Raw genomic sequence first — 20240 nt, forward strand, 5'->3', positions numbered from 1 at the left:
ATCTTACACTTCTCTTTTGTAAAGTAAATCTGAACAGCCTATATGGGCATCTACATCAACTATATGATTTGCCTGAGAAGCTGGAGAGAACAAAAAATAAATAAAAATAAAATAAAAATAAAATAAATTATTTTATTTTTTTTAATTTATTTATTTATTTTTATTTGTGGCGGACGTAATTCTTTCGTGGCATGGGATGCTACCTGCTACTACGTCCGTAGCTATAAAAATGGATAATTTCAACATTGGCGGTCACTTATAAAAACTGGGAAGGGCTGAACAAAAATGGCACCGAAAAGGAAATCATATACTGCAGATTACAAGCCGGACGTAGTGAAATATGCAGCAGAAAACGGCAAGAGGAAGCGGCGCATACCTTTGGAGTTGGCAGAGTTGTTTAGAAGCGACGCCGAGGAAGAAGATTTCATGGGATTTAGCGATTAGGAGTAACAGATTGTTTGGTAAACGTATAGCATGATCTATATGTTATAGTTATTTGAATGACTCTTACCATAATATGTTATGTTAACATACCAGGCACCTTCTCAGTTGGTTATTTATGCCTCATATAACGTACACTTATTCAGCCTGTTGTTCACTATTCTTTAGACATTTTAAATTGCCTTTCAAATGTCTATTCTTGCTGTTGGCTTTTATCAAATACATTTCCCCAAAAAATGCGACTTATACTCCAGTGCGACTTATATACACCACCGTTCAAAAGTTTGGGGTCACATTGAAATGTCCTTATTTTTGAAGGAAAAGCACTGTACTTTTCAATGAAGATAACTTTAAACTAGTCTTAACTTTAAAGAAATACACTCTATACATTGCTAATGTGGTAAATGACTATTCTAGCTGCAAATGTCTGCTTTTTGGTGCAATATCTACATAGGTGTATAGAGGCCCATTTCCAGCAACTATCACTCCAGTGTTCTAATGGTACAATGTGTTTGCTCATTGGCTCAGAAGGCTAATTGATGATTAGAAAACCCTTGTGCAATCATGTTCACACATCTGAAAACAGTTTAGCTCGTTACAGAAGCTACAAAACTGACCTTCCTTTGAGCAGATTGAGTTTCTGGAGCATCACATTTGTGGGGTCAATTAAACGCTCAAAATGGCCAGAAAAAGAGAACTTTCATCTGAAACTCGACAGTCTATTCTTGTTCTTAGAAATGAAGGCTATTCCACTAAATTGTTTGGGTGACCCCAAACTTTTGAACGGTAGTGTATGTATTTTTCCTTCTTTATTATGCATTTTCGGCCGGTGCGACGTATACTCCGGAGCGACTTATACTCCGAAAAATACGGTATACAAATGTAAATGTTGCTGAGAGTAAGATGCAGTGTATGTACCGGTAGTGCCATTTCAAACTACTGTACTAGTGTTTGATCAATTAAAAGCCCAACGTGTTTTTGAATTAGCTCTGTCATTTGTAATAATTGGATTATTTAAAAAGTAGGGAAAAAAATCCAACTTTTTGTGGAAAAAATTAGAGATTTTAATTTTAGGCTTTATCCCCCAGGCAGATGCCATTTTGGTTTGGAATACTTGAGTTACATCATATATGTCATGAAAGCCAATAAAGTCTTTACTTTATGTATAATGTTATATAATGCACAGCTTTTGGTCCCATTGCAAAGATATCAGTGGGCAACGCTAAGCCAACCACATCTCAGTGCACAGGAAATGTGTTGTTTTTTTAGGTCCGGTGGGAACACAGCGTAAGTGATACAGAAGCTGGTGAGAGGACCAACAATGAAAATATGTTTCTAATGCACAATTTGACCACATGAAGTGCATTACTATAGTCCAGGGGACACCAACCTTTTTGAAACCAAGAGCTACTTCTTGGGTAGTGATTAATGCGAAGGGCTACCAGTTTGATACACACTTAAATAAATTGCCAGAAATAGCCAATTTGCTCAATTTACCTTTAACTCTATGTTATTATTAATAATTAATGATATTTACACTTAATTGAACGGTTTAAAAGAGGAGAAAACACGAAAAAAATGACAATTAAATTTTGAAACATAGTTTATCTTCAATTTCGACTCTTTAAAATTCAAAATTCAACCGAAAAAAAGAAGAGAAAAACTTAAAAAAAGAATTTATGGAACATCATTAGTAATTTTTCCTGATTAAGATAATTTTAGAATTTTGATTAAATAGGTTAAAATCCAATCTACACTTTGTTAGAATATATAACAAATTGGACAAAGCTATATTTCTAACAAAGACAAATCATTATTTCTTCTAAATTTTCCAGAACAAAAATTTTAAAAGAAATTCAAAAGACTTTGAAATAAGATTTAAATTTGATTCTACAGATTTTCTAGATTTGCCAGAATAATTTTTTTGAATTTTAATCATAATAAGTTTGAAGAAATATTTCACAAATATTCTTCGTCGAAAAAACAGAAGCTAAAATGAAGAATTAAATCAAAATGTATTTATTATTCTTTACAATAAAAAAATACATTTACTTGAACATTGATTTAAATTGTCAGGAAAGAAGAGGAAGGAATTCAAAAGGTAAAAAGGTATATGTGTTTAAAAATCCTAAAATCATTTTTAAGGTTGTATTTTTTCTCTAAAATTGTCTTTCTGAATGTTATAAGAAGCAAAGTAAAAAAAATTATGAATTTATTTAAACAAGTGAAGACCAAGTCTTTAAAATATTTTCTTGGATTTTCAAATTCTATTTGAGTTTTGTCTCTCTTAGAATTAAAAATGTCGGGCAAAACGAGACCAGCTTGCTAGTAAATAAATAAAATTTAAAAAATAGAGGCAGCTCACTGGTAAGTGCTGCTATTTGAGCTATTTTTAGAACAGGCCGGTGGGCGACTCATCTGGTCCTTACGGGCTATCTGGTGCCCGCGGGCACCGCGTTGGTGACCCCTGCTATAGGAGGTGTTGGGCATGGGACATACACTTGTGTCACCTTACAGGACATATTTCAACACTTTTCCTTTTCCAGAAGGTGGCCATTTCTAAAAATATTTGCTTAGGTGCTGATCCAAATTGGGATTGTGCCGTTTTGGCAGAGGCTGACGTGAGAGCAATTATAATGTGGACAAGAGCAATTGCAATGTATTAAGTATCGAGCACAGGAGTCTCTGACACACGCCTCTCTCACCTTTCAGTTCTATAATCAATTGTCAAAGTATCTGATTCCGACTTCAAATCGGATCAGATCTGAGGCCAAGAATGTTGTTCGGGGGATCTCTCGTGGATGCGTTAAGTTTTGTGGCTCCTTTGTTACCCTACCCTAGGGTAAACTGGATAACACATGGCACACTGACAAAGCTTAACCTATTGTTACTATAACAATCTACAAGGTTAATATAGGTTGCTTCTCTTTCTTCCCCTCCATTTTTCTGCATTCTTTTGTATCTCTAGTTATCGTTACGTATATGTATTGTTGCATTTGAACAACTGTATTGTTGATAATAGAGGTAAATTATTGGTATTGTTCATTATCAATAGCGCTATTTCTATTGGTATTTGTATCGCTCCATTTGTAGTGTAATAATGCTCATTGTCATTTCTGTATTATTATTTATTTCGCTAACTGCTTCTTTGCTATCACTTTTACCGTCATATTTGTACATATCCTATTTGCTGATGTTGCTCTATTGTTGTTGTTGTTATTATTGTTGTGTTTGCTGTTGTTGTTTTTGTCTCTCTGTCTTATCCCCCTCTTGTCCCGAACAATTTCCCCCTCTATCTTCCTTTTTTTCTCTTTCTATCCCCTCCTGCTCCGGCCCGGCTGCACCAAATGATAATATAAATACATTTAATAAAGTCAAATACAAATAAGGCCACAAGAGAAGTATCCCACACTTCTCTTTTGTAAAGTAAATCTGAACAGCCGATATGGGCATCTACATCTACTATATGGTTTGCCTGAGAAGCTGGACAGGACAAAAAAATAAATACAATTAAATACAAAAAAATACAAATAAAAATTAAATAAATTACAAAAATAAATAAATTAATTAATTAATTAAAAAATTCAAAAAGTTGTGTGGCTCCAGACTAATTTTATATAGTGGAAGAGGAGGCAAACGGTCTTTTTTATGAGTAAAGGTTACCGACCCTTGATCTAGCAGGTACAAATACTGGGTGTCAATCTTACAGCAGTGGAGAGGCGGGCAGCTAAGGTCATCTCCAGGTTTCCTTTGAGTCCGACCAGCGCAGGTACCAGGATAAACACCTCTGTGATCACCTTGAAAACATCCCAGTGCTGAAAGACAAATAGAAGACATTCTTAGACACTAACATGACTAATCCTCCTTTAAAAAAAAGAGCTATCCATTCAAGATGTACCCCATGAACCTTTCCAATGTGTTAAATAAGCACATTACATATTCCAGACTAACACACAAGCCTACTTTTCCCTCATTCCACGCCGGGAGAAGGTTCACTGGGTGCACAGGACGTACAGCTCGAGAGCCCGCCTTCGCTTTCTGACTACAAGTCTACTTGGCGGGTCCATGGGGTTTAGAGCTTTAAATAGATTCACATATAACAGTGGAGGGCAGCTGCTGGGAGACAAGTGATGCGGCGGTGAGGTGGAGGGAGGATGGGGATGATGCGAGGAAATAATAATGTATCCGATGCAAAAGTGTTCATGGAAGCTGATACATACAAACTGCATGCTGGCACCACTGAATGTAATTCTACACAGTAAGGAGACAGGTTGCTCTATTTTTAACTTGAATTACTTTAATCGGGGGTCAATTTGTCAACCAAACTTATTGGCCCCCAAACAGAGGGGAAATCGAAAGTTACAGAGTTGAGAGATATTTTTAGACACAACTTGGAGAGACATTTAAAGGCCTACTGAAATTATTTTTTTTAATTTAAACGGGGATAGCAGATCCATTCTGTGTCATACTTGATCATTTCGCGATATTGCCATATTTTTGCTGAAAGGATTTAGTATAGAACAACGACGATAAAGTTCGCAACTTTTGGTCACTGATTAAAAAAAAGCCTTGCCTATACCGGAAGTAGCGTGACGTCACAGGAGGTAGTATTCCTCACAATTCCCCGTTGTTTACAATGGAGCGAGAGAGATTCGGACCGAGAAAGCGACGATTACCCCATTAATTTGAGCGAGGATGAAAGATTCGTGGATGAGGAACGTTAGAGTGAAGAACTAGAGAGGCAGTGCAGGGTGTATCTTTTTTCGCTCTGACCGTAACTTAGGTACAAGGTCTCATTGGATTCCACACACTCTCCTTTTTCTATTGTGGATCACGGATTTGGATTTTAAACCACCTCGGATACTATATCCTAGGGGTCACCAACCTTTTAGAAACCAAGAGCTACTTCTTGGGTACTGATTAATGCGAAGGGCTACCAGTTTGATACACACTTCAATAAATTGCCAGAAATAGCCAATTTGCTCAATTTACCTTTAATTCTGTTATTATTAATAATTAATGATATTTACACTTAATTGAACGGTTTAAAAGATGAGAAAAAACGAAAAAAATGACAATTCAATTTTGAAACATAGTTTATCTTCAATTTCGACTCTATAAATTTCAAAATTCAACCGAAAAAAAGAAGAGAAAAACTAGCTAATTCGAATCTCTTTGAAAAAATTAAAAAAATAATTAATGGAACATCATTAGTAATTTTTCCTGATTAAGATTAATTTTAGAATTTTGATGACATGTTTTAAATAGGTTTAAAATCTTTGTTAGAATATATAACAAATTGGACCAAGCTATATTTCTAACAAAGACAAATCATTATTTCTTCTAGATTTTCCAGAACAAAATTTTTAAAAGAAATTAAAAAGACTTTGAAATAAGATTTAAATTTGATTCTACAGATTTCCTAGATTTGCCAGAATATTTTTTTTGAATTTTAATCATAATAAGTTTGAAGAAATATTTCACAAATATTCTTTGTCGAAAAAACAGAAGCTACATTATTTATTATTCTTTACAATAAAAAAATAAATGTACTTGAACATTGATTTACAGTGTCAGGAAAGAAGAGGAAGGAATTTAAAAGGTAAAAAAGGTATATGTGTTTAAAAATCCCAAAATAATTTTTAAGGTTGTATTTTTTCTCTAAAATTGTCTTTCTGAAAGTTATAAGAAGCAAAGTAAAAAAATTAATGCATTTATTTAAACAAGTGAAGACCAAGTCTTTAAAATATTTTCTTGGATTTTCAAATTCTTTTTGAGTTTTGTCTCTCTTAGAATTAAAAATGTCGGGCAAAGCGAGACCAGCTTGCTAGTAAATAAATAAAATTTAAAAAATAGAGGCAGCTCACTGGTAAGTGCTGCTATTTGAGCTATTTTTAGAACTGGCCAGCGGGCTACTCATCTGGTCCTTACGGGCTACCTGGTGCCCGCGGGCACCGCGTTGGTGACCCCTGCTATATCCTCTTGAAAATGAGAGTCGAGAATGCGAAATGGACATTCACAGTGACTTTTATCTCCACGACAATACATCAGCGAAGCTCTTTGGCTACTGAGCTAACGTGATAGCATCTGGCTCCAATGCAGATAGAAACAAAATAAATAAATCCCTGACTGGAAGGATGGACAGAAGATCAACAATACTATTAAACCATGGACATGTAACTACACGGTTAATAATTCTCAGCCTGGCAAAGCTTAACAATGCTGTTGCTAACGACGCTGAAGCTAACTTAGCAACTTAGCAACCGGACCTCACAGAGCTATGGTAAAAACATTAGCACTCCACCTACGCCAGCCAGCCCTCATCTGCTCATCAACACCCGTGCTCACCTGCGTTGCAGCGATCGACGGCGCGACGAAGGACTTCACCCGATCGCAGATGCGGTGGCGGCTAGCATCGGCTAGCGCGTCTGCTATCCAAGTAAGTCCTCCTTGTTGTGTTGCTACAGCCAGCCGCTAATACACCGATCCCACCTACAACTTTCTTCTTTGCGATCTCCATTGTTCATTAAACAAATTGCAAAAGATTCACCAACACAGATGTCCAGAATACTGTGGGATTGTTCGATGAAAACAGAGCAGTTTGTATTGGGACACATTGGGTACGAATACTTCCGTTGCCGTCGTGACGTCACGCGCATACGTCATCATACATAGACGTTTCCAACCGGAAGTTTAGCGGGAAATTTAAAATGTCACTTTATAAGTTAACCCGGCCGTATTGGCATGTGTTGCAATGTTAAGATTTCATCATTGATATATAAACTATCAGACTGCGTGGTCGCTAGTAGTGGCTTTCAGTAGGCCTTTAAAATGCAAGTCCATAGTCTAAAGGGGTGCACAAAAAATGTATTCACATCCGAGTGCTCATTCTAAATAGATTCATCATTTTCAAAAAACGTTCAATAAAAATATATATATATATATATATATATATATATATATATATATATATATATATATATATATATATATATATATATATATATATATATATATATATATATATATATATATATATATATATATATATATATATATATATATATATATATATATATATATATATATATATATATATATATATATATATATGTATATATATAGTCGTGGTCAAATGTGTACATAGACTTGTAAAGAACATGATGTCATGGCTGTCTTGAGTTTCCAATCATTTTTTACAACTCTTATTTTTTTGTGATAGAGTGATTGGAGCACATACTTGTCTGATGAAAAAAAAATTGAGCTGTTGGTCCACAATACCCAGCAATATGTTTGGAGGAGAAAAGGTGAGGCCTTTAAACCAAGGAACACCAAGCCTACCGTCAAGCATGGTGGTGGTAGTATTATGCTCTGGGCCTGTTTTGTTGCCAATGGAAATGGTGCTTTACAGAGAGTAAATGGGACAATGAAAAAGGAGGATTACCTCCAAATTCTTCAGGACAACCTAAAATCATCAGCCCGGAGGTTCGGATCTTGGGCGCAGTTGGGTGTTCTAACAGGACAATGACCCCAAACGCATGTCAAAAGTGGTAAAGGAATGGCTAAATCAGGCTAGAATGAAGGTTTTAGTCCTGACTTAAACATGTGGACAATGCTGAAGAAACAAGTCCATGTCATAAAAACAACACATTTAGCTGAACTGCACCAATTGTGTCAAGAGGAGTGGTCAAAAATTCAACCAGGAGCTTGTGGATGGCTACCAAAAGCGCCTTATTGCGGTGAAACTTGCCAAGGGACATGTAAGCAAATATTAACATTGCTGTATGTATACTTTTGACCCAGCACATTTTCAGTAGACCCATAATAAATTCATAAAAGAAGCAAACTTCATGAATGTTTTTTGTGACCAACAAGTATGTGCTCCAATCACTACATCACAAAAAGTAGAAATGATTGGAAACTCAAGACAGCCATGACATGATGTTCTTTACAAGTGTATGTAAGCTTTTGATTGCGACTGTATAAACTGTATACCGTATTTTTCGGACTATACGTCGCTCCGGAGTATAAGTCGCACCGGCCGAAAATGCATAATAAAGAAGGAAAAAAACATATATAAGTCGCACTGGAGTATAAGTCGCATTTTTTGGGGAAATGTATTTGATAAAAGCCAACACCAAGAATAGACATTTGAAAGGCAATTTAAAATAAATAAAGAATAGTGAACAACAGGCTGAATAAGTGTACGTTATATGAGGCATAAATAACCAACTGAGAACGTGCCTGGTATGTTAACGTAACATATTATGGTAAGAGTCATTCAAATAACTATAACATATAGAACATGCTATACGTTTACCAAACAATCTGTCACTCCTAATCGCTAAATCCCATGAAATCTTATACGTCTAGTCTCTTACGTGAATGAGCTAAATAATATTATTTGATATTTAACGCTAATGTGTTAATAATTTCACACATAAGTCGCTCCTGAGTATAAGTCGTACCCCCGGCCAAACTATGAAAATACTGCGACTTATAGTCCGAAAAATACGGTATACAGTACAGGCCAAAAGTTTGGACACACCTTCTCATTCACAACACACCTGATGGTCCCAACCCACCAATAAAGCAAGAAATTCCACTAATCAACCTTGATAAGGCACACATGTGAAGTGCAAACCATTTCAGGTGACTACCTCTTGAAGCTCATCGAGAGAATCCCAAGAGTGTGCAAAGCAGTAATCAGAGCAAAGGGTGGCTATTTTGAAGAAACTAGAACATAAAACATGTTTTCAGTTATTTCCCCTTTGTTTGTTAAGTACATAACTCCACATGTGTTCATTCATAGTCATGAAAATAAAGAAAACACATTGAATAAAAAGGTGTGTCCAAACTTTTGGACTGTACTGTATAAATTAATCTATTTTTAAAAACGTTTTTAGGAATATCTACATTCAATCGGAGGGAGCTTTTCCAACCTGTAACCTGTTTTGAAAAAGTTGTATTATAATCATTAAACCAAATAAAACTGTACATTGCGAGAATCGGTTTAAATTGAGAACGGTATTGAATTGAGAATTGATTCTAAATCCAGTGTTTCCCATAAACTGCCAAGATACCTGTGGCGGTGGGGGCGTGGCTATGGGCGTGATCACCATGACATCATCGAGTAATTTGCATAATTTACTACAATGATTTGGTTTTCTCTAAAAAGGCTCAAAAAATGTATACTTACTAATTAATAATAACAGTTTTGTTTTAAACGTCCATCCATCCATCCATTTTACAATATAATTACAACACTTTATGTACATATTTATATACAGATTTGAACAATAAGTTATTCACTGAAATATATTTATTAATTGTGGTTCTTACAAAAAATATATCTTATAAAATATAAAAGCTAAAATGTCTCAAAGCTCTGCCCCTTTAATTAGTGCATACTAAATCATTTAACTTTAGCCTACTACTACAACCATATTATTTACCAGCAACATAAAGTGAAACAGAGGCAGAGGTGTCCTGCCACAGTCAGTAACAAATAAACAGAAAACAGTAGTGGTGGTAGATGGACACAGAGCTTCATCAAACATCTGGGGCCGTACTTATCAAGCTTCTTAGAATTACTCCTAAGAAGTCTGCTAAGAGTTGACTTAAGAGTAAATAAATTCTTCGCTGAAAGCTGCACTTAAAAGTTAGTTATCAAGCGTCTTACTCACACTTTCAGCGAAGTGTAGGACTGAATCTTAAGTGTCACATTCAGAGCTGAATTACGACATTACTATGTGCCGTAAACGGAATTTTAGGTGACGTCATTTCTGTGTCCATAGAAATGACCAATCACGGAAGGGAATCCGTTGTCTAAGAATAAAGAAATATCTTGGAAATATTTAAGTGGACAATGGGAGTGTATATTTTGACAATAAACTACAAAATAATACAAAACAAACTAGTCCCCGCCGGCACTCACGCTACCGCTCCCTCTCTTCTATCGCCCACACACTCACTGACGTCACTCACCTCACGGCCACACACATACGCTACTGTCATAACATTTTCTTTCCAATTCATTAATTAGGCAACTAATTTGAAACTGGTGTGGGTGGCTCTATATATACTAGCCCACTGCAGACACATGCAGAAATCAACAAGGAATCGAAAAGTATTAAATCTGTGACAAAAATAATATCCGCTCAGTCTAAACGATACCGTTTGATCAGCTGCTCGTCATCAAAAAAAAAAAAACATTGTTCCGTTCCCTGAACGTTCGCGCACGTCTCTCTCGCCTCAGTGCCATCCCCTGCTGGCAACTCCTAACCACTTAAGACACCTCTGAAGGTCTTTTAAATATCGTGGAGAGTAGGAGTGATTCTTAGACTTAAGAACGTTGATAAAAAGCTTTTATTCTTAAGTTTGAGAGTAGGACTAAATTTTGCAAATTCTCAGGACTTAAGTGTAAAATGGCACTCTAAGAAGCTTGATAAGTACGGCCCCTGATCCACTAAACAAAGAGCTCCAAAAATCTTGAACTTTAGACTGCCATCTGTTTTACTCCCTACACTTAACCATGTGTTTCCTACTGCCTGCAGACTTTGCACCCTTTGTTATATACACATGTTGTGTTTCTAATATAAATACATTTAATAAAGTCAAATACAAATAAGGCAACAAGAGAAGTATCCTACACTTCTCTTTTGTAAAGTAAATCTGAACAGCCGATATGGGCATCTACATCAACTATATGATTTGCCTGAGAAGCTGGTCAGGACAAAAAAAACAAAAAAACAAAAATATATATATATATATATATATATAAAATTATTATTATTTTTTTTTTTAATTTTTTTTTGTGGCGGACGTAATTCTTTCGTGGCGGGCCGCCACAAATAAATGAATGTGTGGGAAACCCTGAAATCAAATCGCCACCCTAGGAATCGGAACCGGATCAAATTGTTAGGTGCCTAAAGATTCACATGCCTAATAGTTTTGACTCATAATTAGGTCGTAAAAATACGCTTCATTCTGGCCAATAGAAAATATGCCAGAGGTCACTGAATCCATCATAGAGGAATGAGGCTTGAATAATGCACGTCACACAAGGGATGGGAACCGGTAGGGCGACCGTGAGGTCATCTCGGGACATGGTCCACCTTTGCAGCAATATTGCTGCTCCCGCTGATGCCGGTAAAGAGCCAATAGTTTAACTCCAGACACCTCAGGAGAAGGTAGTGGCAAGGTCTGTCACAGATCAACGTCTGTCAATATTGGTGTTAACATTACCAGAGATCATTGCTGCTGCTGGATTTCAACTGGTCTAATCAAGCACTTTGATGTTGAGCTTCATCCATGCATTGGATGGAGATCAGAAAAATATGTGAGCTTTCAATTAATCCAAATATTTTTTATTTCTGTGTTATTTTTTGTATAATCCATCATACATTAAACCAGGGGTCACCAACCTTTTTGAAACCAAGAGCTACTTCTTGGGTACTGATTAATGTGAAGGGCTACCAGTTTGATACACACTTAAATAAATTGCCAGAAATAGTTAATTTGCTCAATTTACCTTGAACTCTAAGTTATTATTAATAATTACTGATATGTACACTTAATTGAACGGTTTAAAAGAGGAGAAAACACGAAAAAAAAGGACAATTAAATTTTGAAACATAGTTTATCTTCAATTTCGACTCTTTAAAATTCAAAATTCAACCAATAAAAAGAATAGAAAAACTGGCTAATTCGAATTTTTTTGAAAAAATTAAAAAATAATTTATGGAACATCATTAGTAATATTTCCTGATTAAGATTAATTTTAGAATTTTGATGACATGTTTTAAATAGGTTAAAATCCAATCTACACTTTGTTAAAATATATAACAAATTGGACCAAGCTATATTTCTAACAAAGACAAATCATTATTTCTTCTAGATTTTCCAGAACAAAAATTTTAAAAGAAATTCAAAAGACTTTGAAATAAGATTTAAATTTGATTCTACAGATTTTCTAGATTTGCCAGAATATTTTTTTTGAATTTTAATTATAATAAGTTTGAAGAAATATTTCAAAAATATTCTTCGTCGAAAAAACAGAAGCTAAAATGAAGAATTAAATTAAAATGTGTTTATTATTCTTTACAATAAAAACAATACATTTACTTTAACATTGATTTAAATTGTCAGGAAAGAAGAGGAAGGAATTTAAAAGGTAAAAAGGTATATGTGTTTAAAAATCCTAAAATCATTTTTAAGGTTGTATTTTTTCTCTAAAATTGTCTTTCTGAAAGTTATAAGAAGCAAAGTAAAACAAATGAATGAATTTATTTAAACAAGTGAAGACCAAGTCTTTAAAATATTTTCTTGGATTTTCAAATTTTATTTGAGTTTTGTCTCTCTTAGAATTAAAAATGTCGGGCAAAGCGAGACCAGCTTGCTAGTAAATAAATAAAATTTAAAGAATAGAGGCAGCTCACTGGTAAGTGCTGCTATTTGAGCTATTTTTAGAACAGGCCAGCGGGCTACTCATCTGGTCCTTACGGGCTACCTGGTGCCCGCGGGCACCGCGTTGGTGACCCATGCATTAAACTATCATTAGGAAATCCAACAAATACAGCTTGTTTTTATAAAAAAAATTTAGACAGGAACTTGGAAAATGTTTACCCATCTCAGGTGTGGTAACGAATAATGACTATCAACTACATATATTGTAGATAAAATATGCTTTTTTTTTTTTTTAGACAGCAGTGCATTGGTTTTTGATTTTTCGTAGGATTTGTTGTTTGACAAAAATGTTTGCCACAATCTTACCCGTTGTTTATTACGGGTCATTTCACATCTTTTATGTTTTTGTTTTACCTATTGCAGGGATGTCCAAAGTGCGGCCCGGGGGCCGTTTACGGCCCGCAGGTCATTTTTTGACGGCCCCACGGCCCATTTTAAAATACGATTAAAAAAATGTAAAACATAAAAAGTGGTATGAAAGACCAAACAGGTGAAATGTAACAAGAAAATGTTGCAATGTTTACTCTAATAACACAAAGCTGCCATGCAGGCTGTTTCTTTCTTTAAAAAATAATAACGAATCAAAATCAATGTCATTATGAATTATTGACCTATCCAAGGCTCCAATTACGTCACATTAAATATTGCACTTTGAGATATTTTTTTGGGAAAATGTTGCATATTTTGTTTGCCATATAAAAAATTGAGCTGTTTTTTTTTTTTTAAAGAAGGGCCTAAAACAAACAAACAAAAAACATAAACAACAATACAACTTATAATTGACGGATAGATCTGAAGTTGATCTCGAGATTATTGTGTTAAAAGTAAACAGTAAAAAAAAATGTATAATTTATTTTTTAACACTTTAATGAGTAGGACCCTTTTGGTTCCCCAATCATTTTTGTGTGATTTGTTTTTAAGTGTAATCGCTCAAAAAATAATAATGAATTAAAATCAATGTTGTTATGAGTTATTGACCTTTTTAAGGCTCCAATTATTATATAATCTCAAATATTCCACTTAAAAATGTTATTGGGTGAAAATATTGCATATTTTGTGTTTTTTCCATTAAAAAACAGGGTTTTCTTTGACAAAAAGAGCATACGACTTAAATCTTTAAAAAAGTTATATTGACAGATAGACCTAATGTTGATCTAGGGATTTAAAACTTGAATAATAATACAAATAATAATACTGAATAATGACACATTTTTAATATTTTTTTTAACAAAACCCTTTGGGGTCCCCGGGATCAACCCTGAGTGGAGGCCTAAATGTATATTTTTTATACATATATTGTATTGGTTTTTAAAATTAAAAAAATATCAAAATGGCCCCCGTTTGCTTTGATTTTTCAGTGTGCGGCCCTCAGTGGAAAAAGTTTGGACACCCCTGACCTATTGAGTACAACTGCACAATAATCCACAAAGGTGCGAATGCCAGCACTTTCATAAAAGACGGTGAGAAACACTACCGAATTCAAGAAAGAACTCTAAGCAGAGTACGAAGTACTCCTTACTCTCCACTCTTCTCTCATCACCAACAATAGTCTTTTTTCAAATTAAGTTTGATCGCTAAATAACCCAACACAGGGCCAAAGAAAGTTGCTAGTGCCAGCACTTTGATAAAGAAGGTAAGAAAGAACTCTTAGCAAAGTACAAAGTATTCTTTTCCTCTCCACTTCACTCTTATCACCAACAAGAGTCTTGTTTTAATTAAGTTTGACTCAACACGGGCCATACAGAGTTGCTAGTACCAGGACTTTGAAGAAGGTGGGAAAACACATCGCCCTCCCTCTCAGCTCAGTATTGAATAACGGAAAAAGTAAAGGATTACTACCAAATTCAAGGTACCACTGTAGAAGTGATTTTCTTTTTGTAATTTCCACACCAATAATACAACACAGAGATATTCACGCTCATTTGCATACTTGTATTAGGTCCATGACGACACCGGCAAAGACCAGTCCAAGGCCTGACACCAGGAACGGTACCAGGACCTGCAGAGCGATGAGCCACGAGCTCTCAGGTAGAAAGCCATGTTCCGAGCGCGTTAGCTTCCACGTCACGCCACGTAACTTGTTCCCCTGGTAGCAAAGCTCCAGCTCGAGATGAGTCACTGCCATCTTTAAGTGACAGGGGTTACTTCAGTTCACCGCATTTCATCAAGGTGAATGCAAAGATGTGAGCTCGGACTGTTGAGGCAGTCAAATCAGCTTAAAGAAATGAGAGCGAAATAGGATGAAAATCTTCTGGGTGTGATGTCATCAGTTGTAATGAGCTCCAACTGATCACAGTCCAATGGCCTTGTGGTCTGCCCATAAATACATCACTCCATAATTAAAGATCCAAGAAGAGCAGCTGTGTGTACCTTGACCCCGGGAGCTCAGATGAAATGAAGCAGACCGTCTGACAGACTGATTGGTGAGTCAACTGAAAGACTGTGCTTCCTACACTTTATAAAAGTACATTTACAAAATGCTAATGAGAAGGTGCTAGGTGCTGAATTCATTCCATCAACACTAAAGCATTTCATTTACAATGATCCATTGTTAACTGTTAACGATGTGTTAACAGTTCAGGATAACATCCAACAGATTTAAGTTAAAATCGAACAAAAGTGAGTACATTTCAGTTACAATGACTAGTTTAGGGTTTAGCTGAGGGTTTTACAACGTGCATTGTTACGCTGCAATGTTTAAGTTTACATTCAAAAGTGAATAAATTTCAGTTAGACAGTTTTAAGATAGTTCCTATCATTTTTGTTTCATTTCCGTGAGACAGTACGTCTTTCTTTGGTTGTTAGGTTGTGGAACTTGTAACAATGAGTTTGTTAGAATATCTATTCAAACTTCTATTGGTACATTCATGAAGTAATCAGTCAGTTTAACTCTGGTCTGAGGCTTACCATCTAAATTACATTGACTGTTTAGAGGCTATTGGCATTTCCATCCTGCATACAATGATGCATGGCATCTCTGACCCACTGGTGAGTCAGCAGTGATGATGTGAAAAGTCTGCAAATCTGCACTGCAACCACCTAATTTCCACATTGTGAGATAAATAAAAGTCTATCCTATCCTATCAGCACCAACATTAACACTTATCTCTTATCTCTTGTTGCTTTACTTCTGTTAAACTCTTGCTGAAAAAGCCTTTTTAGTGAGAAAGGTTATTAAGATGAAAAATCCAGAAAGACTACTGTTTCCGATCTTCAGTTGCACGTAAGTCTTTGTTGGATTTAGTCCTCAATCTCTTAGATCCTCTCAGTAATAAACTTGACCACCCGAGCAAAATCATCTTTCACAAAAAAAACCAAAAAAAAAAACCATGGTGACTGTTCAATCAGTCTAATGAGATGACATTTGTCGTGTGCGCCGACCAGTGCCAGGCAAACAAGACAAGCAGAAAGAGATCCGAAAGGTCCGGTAATAAGATGCAGCAGCTGGTGTCTGGCAGTGAAGTGTTCCTCTTGTGTTGTCAGGGTAGTCCCGCTCTGCTCCCCTCCGCTCTGCTCTGCTCTGCGGTGACGTAGCAGATAAAGAGGCACGACCGTTTCCACCGCACGTCATCCACTTCCAGATGGGAATGACAAGTTTTCCGGTATACACGCAACACTCTGCCCTCTTGCTCATTCCGGCTTCCGACAATCGTGGCACTGGTCCTACTAATCACCTTACCTCATTTTTAACCAACCTTACTTGTGTCATAACCACTCTTTGCCTCAGTCCCACCTGCTATGTTTACCTATCACAGGCCAACACATACTGTACAACTAAAACCAGTTTTCTAGATACTTGTCTGAACTATTGCTGATGCTATCTATCATTTTAGTACCGTATTTTTTTCGTACCATAGAGCGCACCGGATTATAAGGCGCACTGCCTATGAGCGGGTCCAGTCAGGTCTATTATAAGGCGCATTAAAGGGGTCATATTAGGGGTGTAACGGTACGTGTATTTGTATTGAACCATTTCGGTACGGGGGTTCCGGTTCGGTTCGGAGGTGTACCGAACGAGTTTCCACACGGACATATTAAGTAGCGTAACGCACGTTGTGTAAACAGTGCACACCAAGGCACAACACACGGCATGCTAGCAGCTAACGGGCTAGGATAGACTGACCATACGTCCTCTTTTCACCGGACATGTCCTCTTTTGCGGAGCTGTCAGGGCGGAGTTTCTTAAATGCCTCAAATGTCCGGCATTTTGAGTTAGTGTTGCATGTATTTTTAATGTACGTTCAGGGTTAAGAAGGGGTTAAAAACAAAACAAATTGTGCGTGCAGCAGCATTGGTGAGGGAGGTGCAGAGACAGAGAGAGCAAGAGAGTTATGATAAACGCGCATGCATCGCCAGGCTCTGCTTTTTATCCATAGATTTATCACATTTAATTTTTTATTATCTATAGCAGGGGTGTCAAAAGTGTGCCCCGGAGGCCATTTGCGGCCCACAGCTAATGTTTTAAAGGCCCACGGCACATTCTAAAAATACTATTAAAATGAACAAAAACATAACAAAAGTGAAATAAAAAAGCTTGAATGTAATTTAGAAAAAGTTGCAATGTTGACTAATAAAACAAAGCTGTTTTTTTTTCTTTCAAACTGTCATTGCTCAAAACATAATATTGAATCAAAATCAATGTTATTATGAATTATTGACCTATCCAAGGTTCCCATTACTTCACATCAAATACTCCACTAAGAAAAATATTTTTGGTGGAAGATTTTGAAAATTTGGTAAATAAATAACTAGAGATGTCCGATAATATCGGTCTGCCGATATTATCGGCCGATAAATGCAACAAAACAATGCCATGGAGAGAGAAAGAAAGAGAGAGAGAGAGAGAGAGCGAGAGAGAGAGGCAACAAAAACAACACCATGGATGGAGAGAGAGAGACATTCCTGAGTTGTCAAGGTGTTTGATGACAAGGTCCTGGTAAGTCCTTCCAACCATGAAGAAAGATCCAAGTCACTCCAACTATAGTGGCAATTACGTCACCAAGGGAGCTGTCACCAAGGCAAAGACTGTTGTTAATAATAATATCGGAAATTATCGGTATCTGTTTTTTTTTATCAGTATCGTTTTTTGGTTTTTTTTGTTTATTTTTTTATTAAATCCACATAAAAAACACAAGATACACTTACAATTAGTGCACCAACCCAAAAAACCTCCCTCCCCCATTCACACTCATTCACACAAAAGGGTTGTTTCTTTCTGTTATTAATATTCTGCTTCCTACATTATGTATCAATATATATCAATACAGTCTGCAAGGGATACAGTCCGTAAGCACACATGATTGTGCGTGCTGCTGGTCCACTAATAGTACTAACCTTTAACAGTTAATTTTACAAATTTTCATTAATTACTAGTTTCTATGTAACTGTTTTTATATTGTTTTACTTTCTTTTTTATTCAAGAAAATGTTTTTAATTTATTTATCTTATTTTATTTGATTCATTTTTTTAAAAAGTACCTTATCTTCACCATACCTGGTTGTCCAAATTAGGCATAACAATGTGTTAATTCCACAACTGTATATATCGGTTGATATCGGTATCGGTTGATATCGGTATCAGTAATTAAAGAGTTGGACAATATCGGCATATCGGATATCGGCAAAAAGCCATTATCGGACATCCCTATAAATAACCCAAAAATATATATTTTGTTGTTTTCTTACTGTACCAAAAATTAACCGAACCGTGACCTCTAAACCGAGGTACGTACCAAACCGAAATTTTTGTGTACCGTTACACCCCTAGGTCTTTTTTTTTTTTTTCTAAATGTAAAATACTTTTTTGTGGTCTACATAACATGTAATGGTGGTTCTTTAGTGAAAATGTTGCATAGATTATGTTTTACAGATCATCTTCAAGCCGCTTTCTGACAGTCACTTCAGAATGTCCCGTGAAACACCGTCCGACCGGAACTCTCGAATAATTCAAGTTCCTTGGGTGAATAATGTAAACTCACTATACCGCTATGTTTTAGCGCTTTCATGGGGAGTTTACTGACATATGTAGGTAATAACTTTACACTACTTTATATTAGAAATGGCAACAGCGGAGGATGAATGTCACATAACAACAAGATAGAGAGATACAAAGAAGAAGTTTATCGACTACGGGGTCGGCGCAGACTAAAAAGGCGGATGCACGCAAATTTTCAGGACTTATGCAGATCCTAAATACAGATCAGCAGGTACCAGAAGATAAGAAAAGTTGCTTTTGCATAGTATTGCGAAACAAAACCCCAGATAATATAATACCTTTTACACACACCATAATAATACTCCTATGTTGAAGCTCAGCGCAATCCATCAGGCGGTGCGGCTTTATAGCTTACCAAAGTCGTACTAAAACATCTTGATAGATTTTTGAGTGCGGTGTGTAATGTTCTATATTTTCAATGGAACATATCAAATTTTGGTGTTGTTTACCCGAGTCTACATGTATCTCTTATGCGTGACTGCCATCATATTGCAGTCTACATGTATCTCTTATGTGTGACTGCCATTTACTGGGCACACTTATCATTTCACCATGTACCAAATAAAATAGCTTTGAAGGCGGTAAGCACAGCAAAAAATATTCCGTACATTAAGCGCACTGTCGAGTTTTGAGAAAATTAAAGGATTTTAAGTGCGCCTTATAGTAAGTAATCAAATAAAACATACTGTCTAGCCTCAGTCCGTCTTTTAGGTAAAATTTAATTTTTTTCTCACTATCCTAATTTCTTCTTATAAATTCATATAACGATGAAATTGCACTTTTACCATGGGAGCATCACTATATATTACTTATGTAAAAAAATAACAAGTTTAAAAAAATGTGCAGCCAAAAAACTGAGAATAAACAACCAAACTAAACAAAAATACTCTCTGATAAGTATGATTAATTGAGTGAAAATGTAACAACTTAACTGATACACATTTGAAAAGCTATTTATTGGAGGAGTGATAATTAAAGAACCAAACTAAAGATAAAGACTCTCTGATTTAAGTATGAAAAATTTAGTGACATTGTAGCAATTTAACACGTACACATTTGAATGGGTATTAATTGGAGGAGTGGTGTGAGATTTAGACAAAGAACTATTTAGCATTAACATACAATCTGTAGATGCCAACATGTCCTCACATGCCCCCATAAAATCCAAAAAATATTTGTAAGTTTTAAATGACCGCAAAACCTTTGTCAACTTCTCTCGTCTTTTTTGGGCCCTTGCTCTCTTTCTCTGTCTTCTTTGGGCCATCACAGGCCAAATGACTAGTGGCACAACCTACATAACCGTAGGTGCACCGCTCTCAAAGTTCAAAGCACATTTT

General features: G+C 35.9%; 1 protein-coding gene across 2 annotated transcripts in view; it reads right to left on the bottom strand.

The window, feature by feature from the left end:
* The window catches only part of LOC133653310 (solute carrier family 41 member 1), a 60281-nt gene that overhangs the window by 27120 nt on the left and 12921 nt on the right, over positions 1-20240 (bottom strand). The window contains exons 1-2 of one of the 2 annotated variants that reach the window (XM_062052461.1): positions 14840-16420; positions 4149-4256 (exon numbers count right to left, since the gene is read on the bottom strand). In XM_062052461.1, the coding sequence (XP_061908445.1) occupies positions 4149-4256; positions 14840-15034 (303 nt within the window). In that variant the 5' untranslated portion in view covers positions 15035-16420. Of the gene's footprint in view, positions 1-4148; positions 4257-14839; positions 16421-20240 lie in introns of those variants that run through there. The other variant, XM_062052459.1, reaches the window with a different exon arrangement.

This window comes from Entelurus aequoreus, linkage group LG07, assembly GCF_033978785.1.
Source record: "Entelurus aequoreus isolate RoL-2023_Sb linkage group LG07, RoL_Eaeq_v1.1, whole genome shotgun sequence".
In the NCBI taxonomy this organism is placed as follows: Eukaryota; Metazoa; Chordata; class Actinopteri; order Syngnathiformes; family Syngnathidae; genus Entelurus; species Entelurus aequoreus.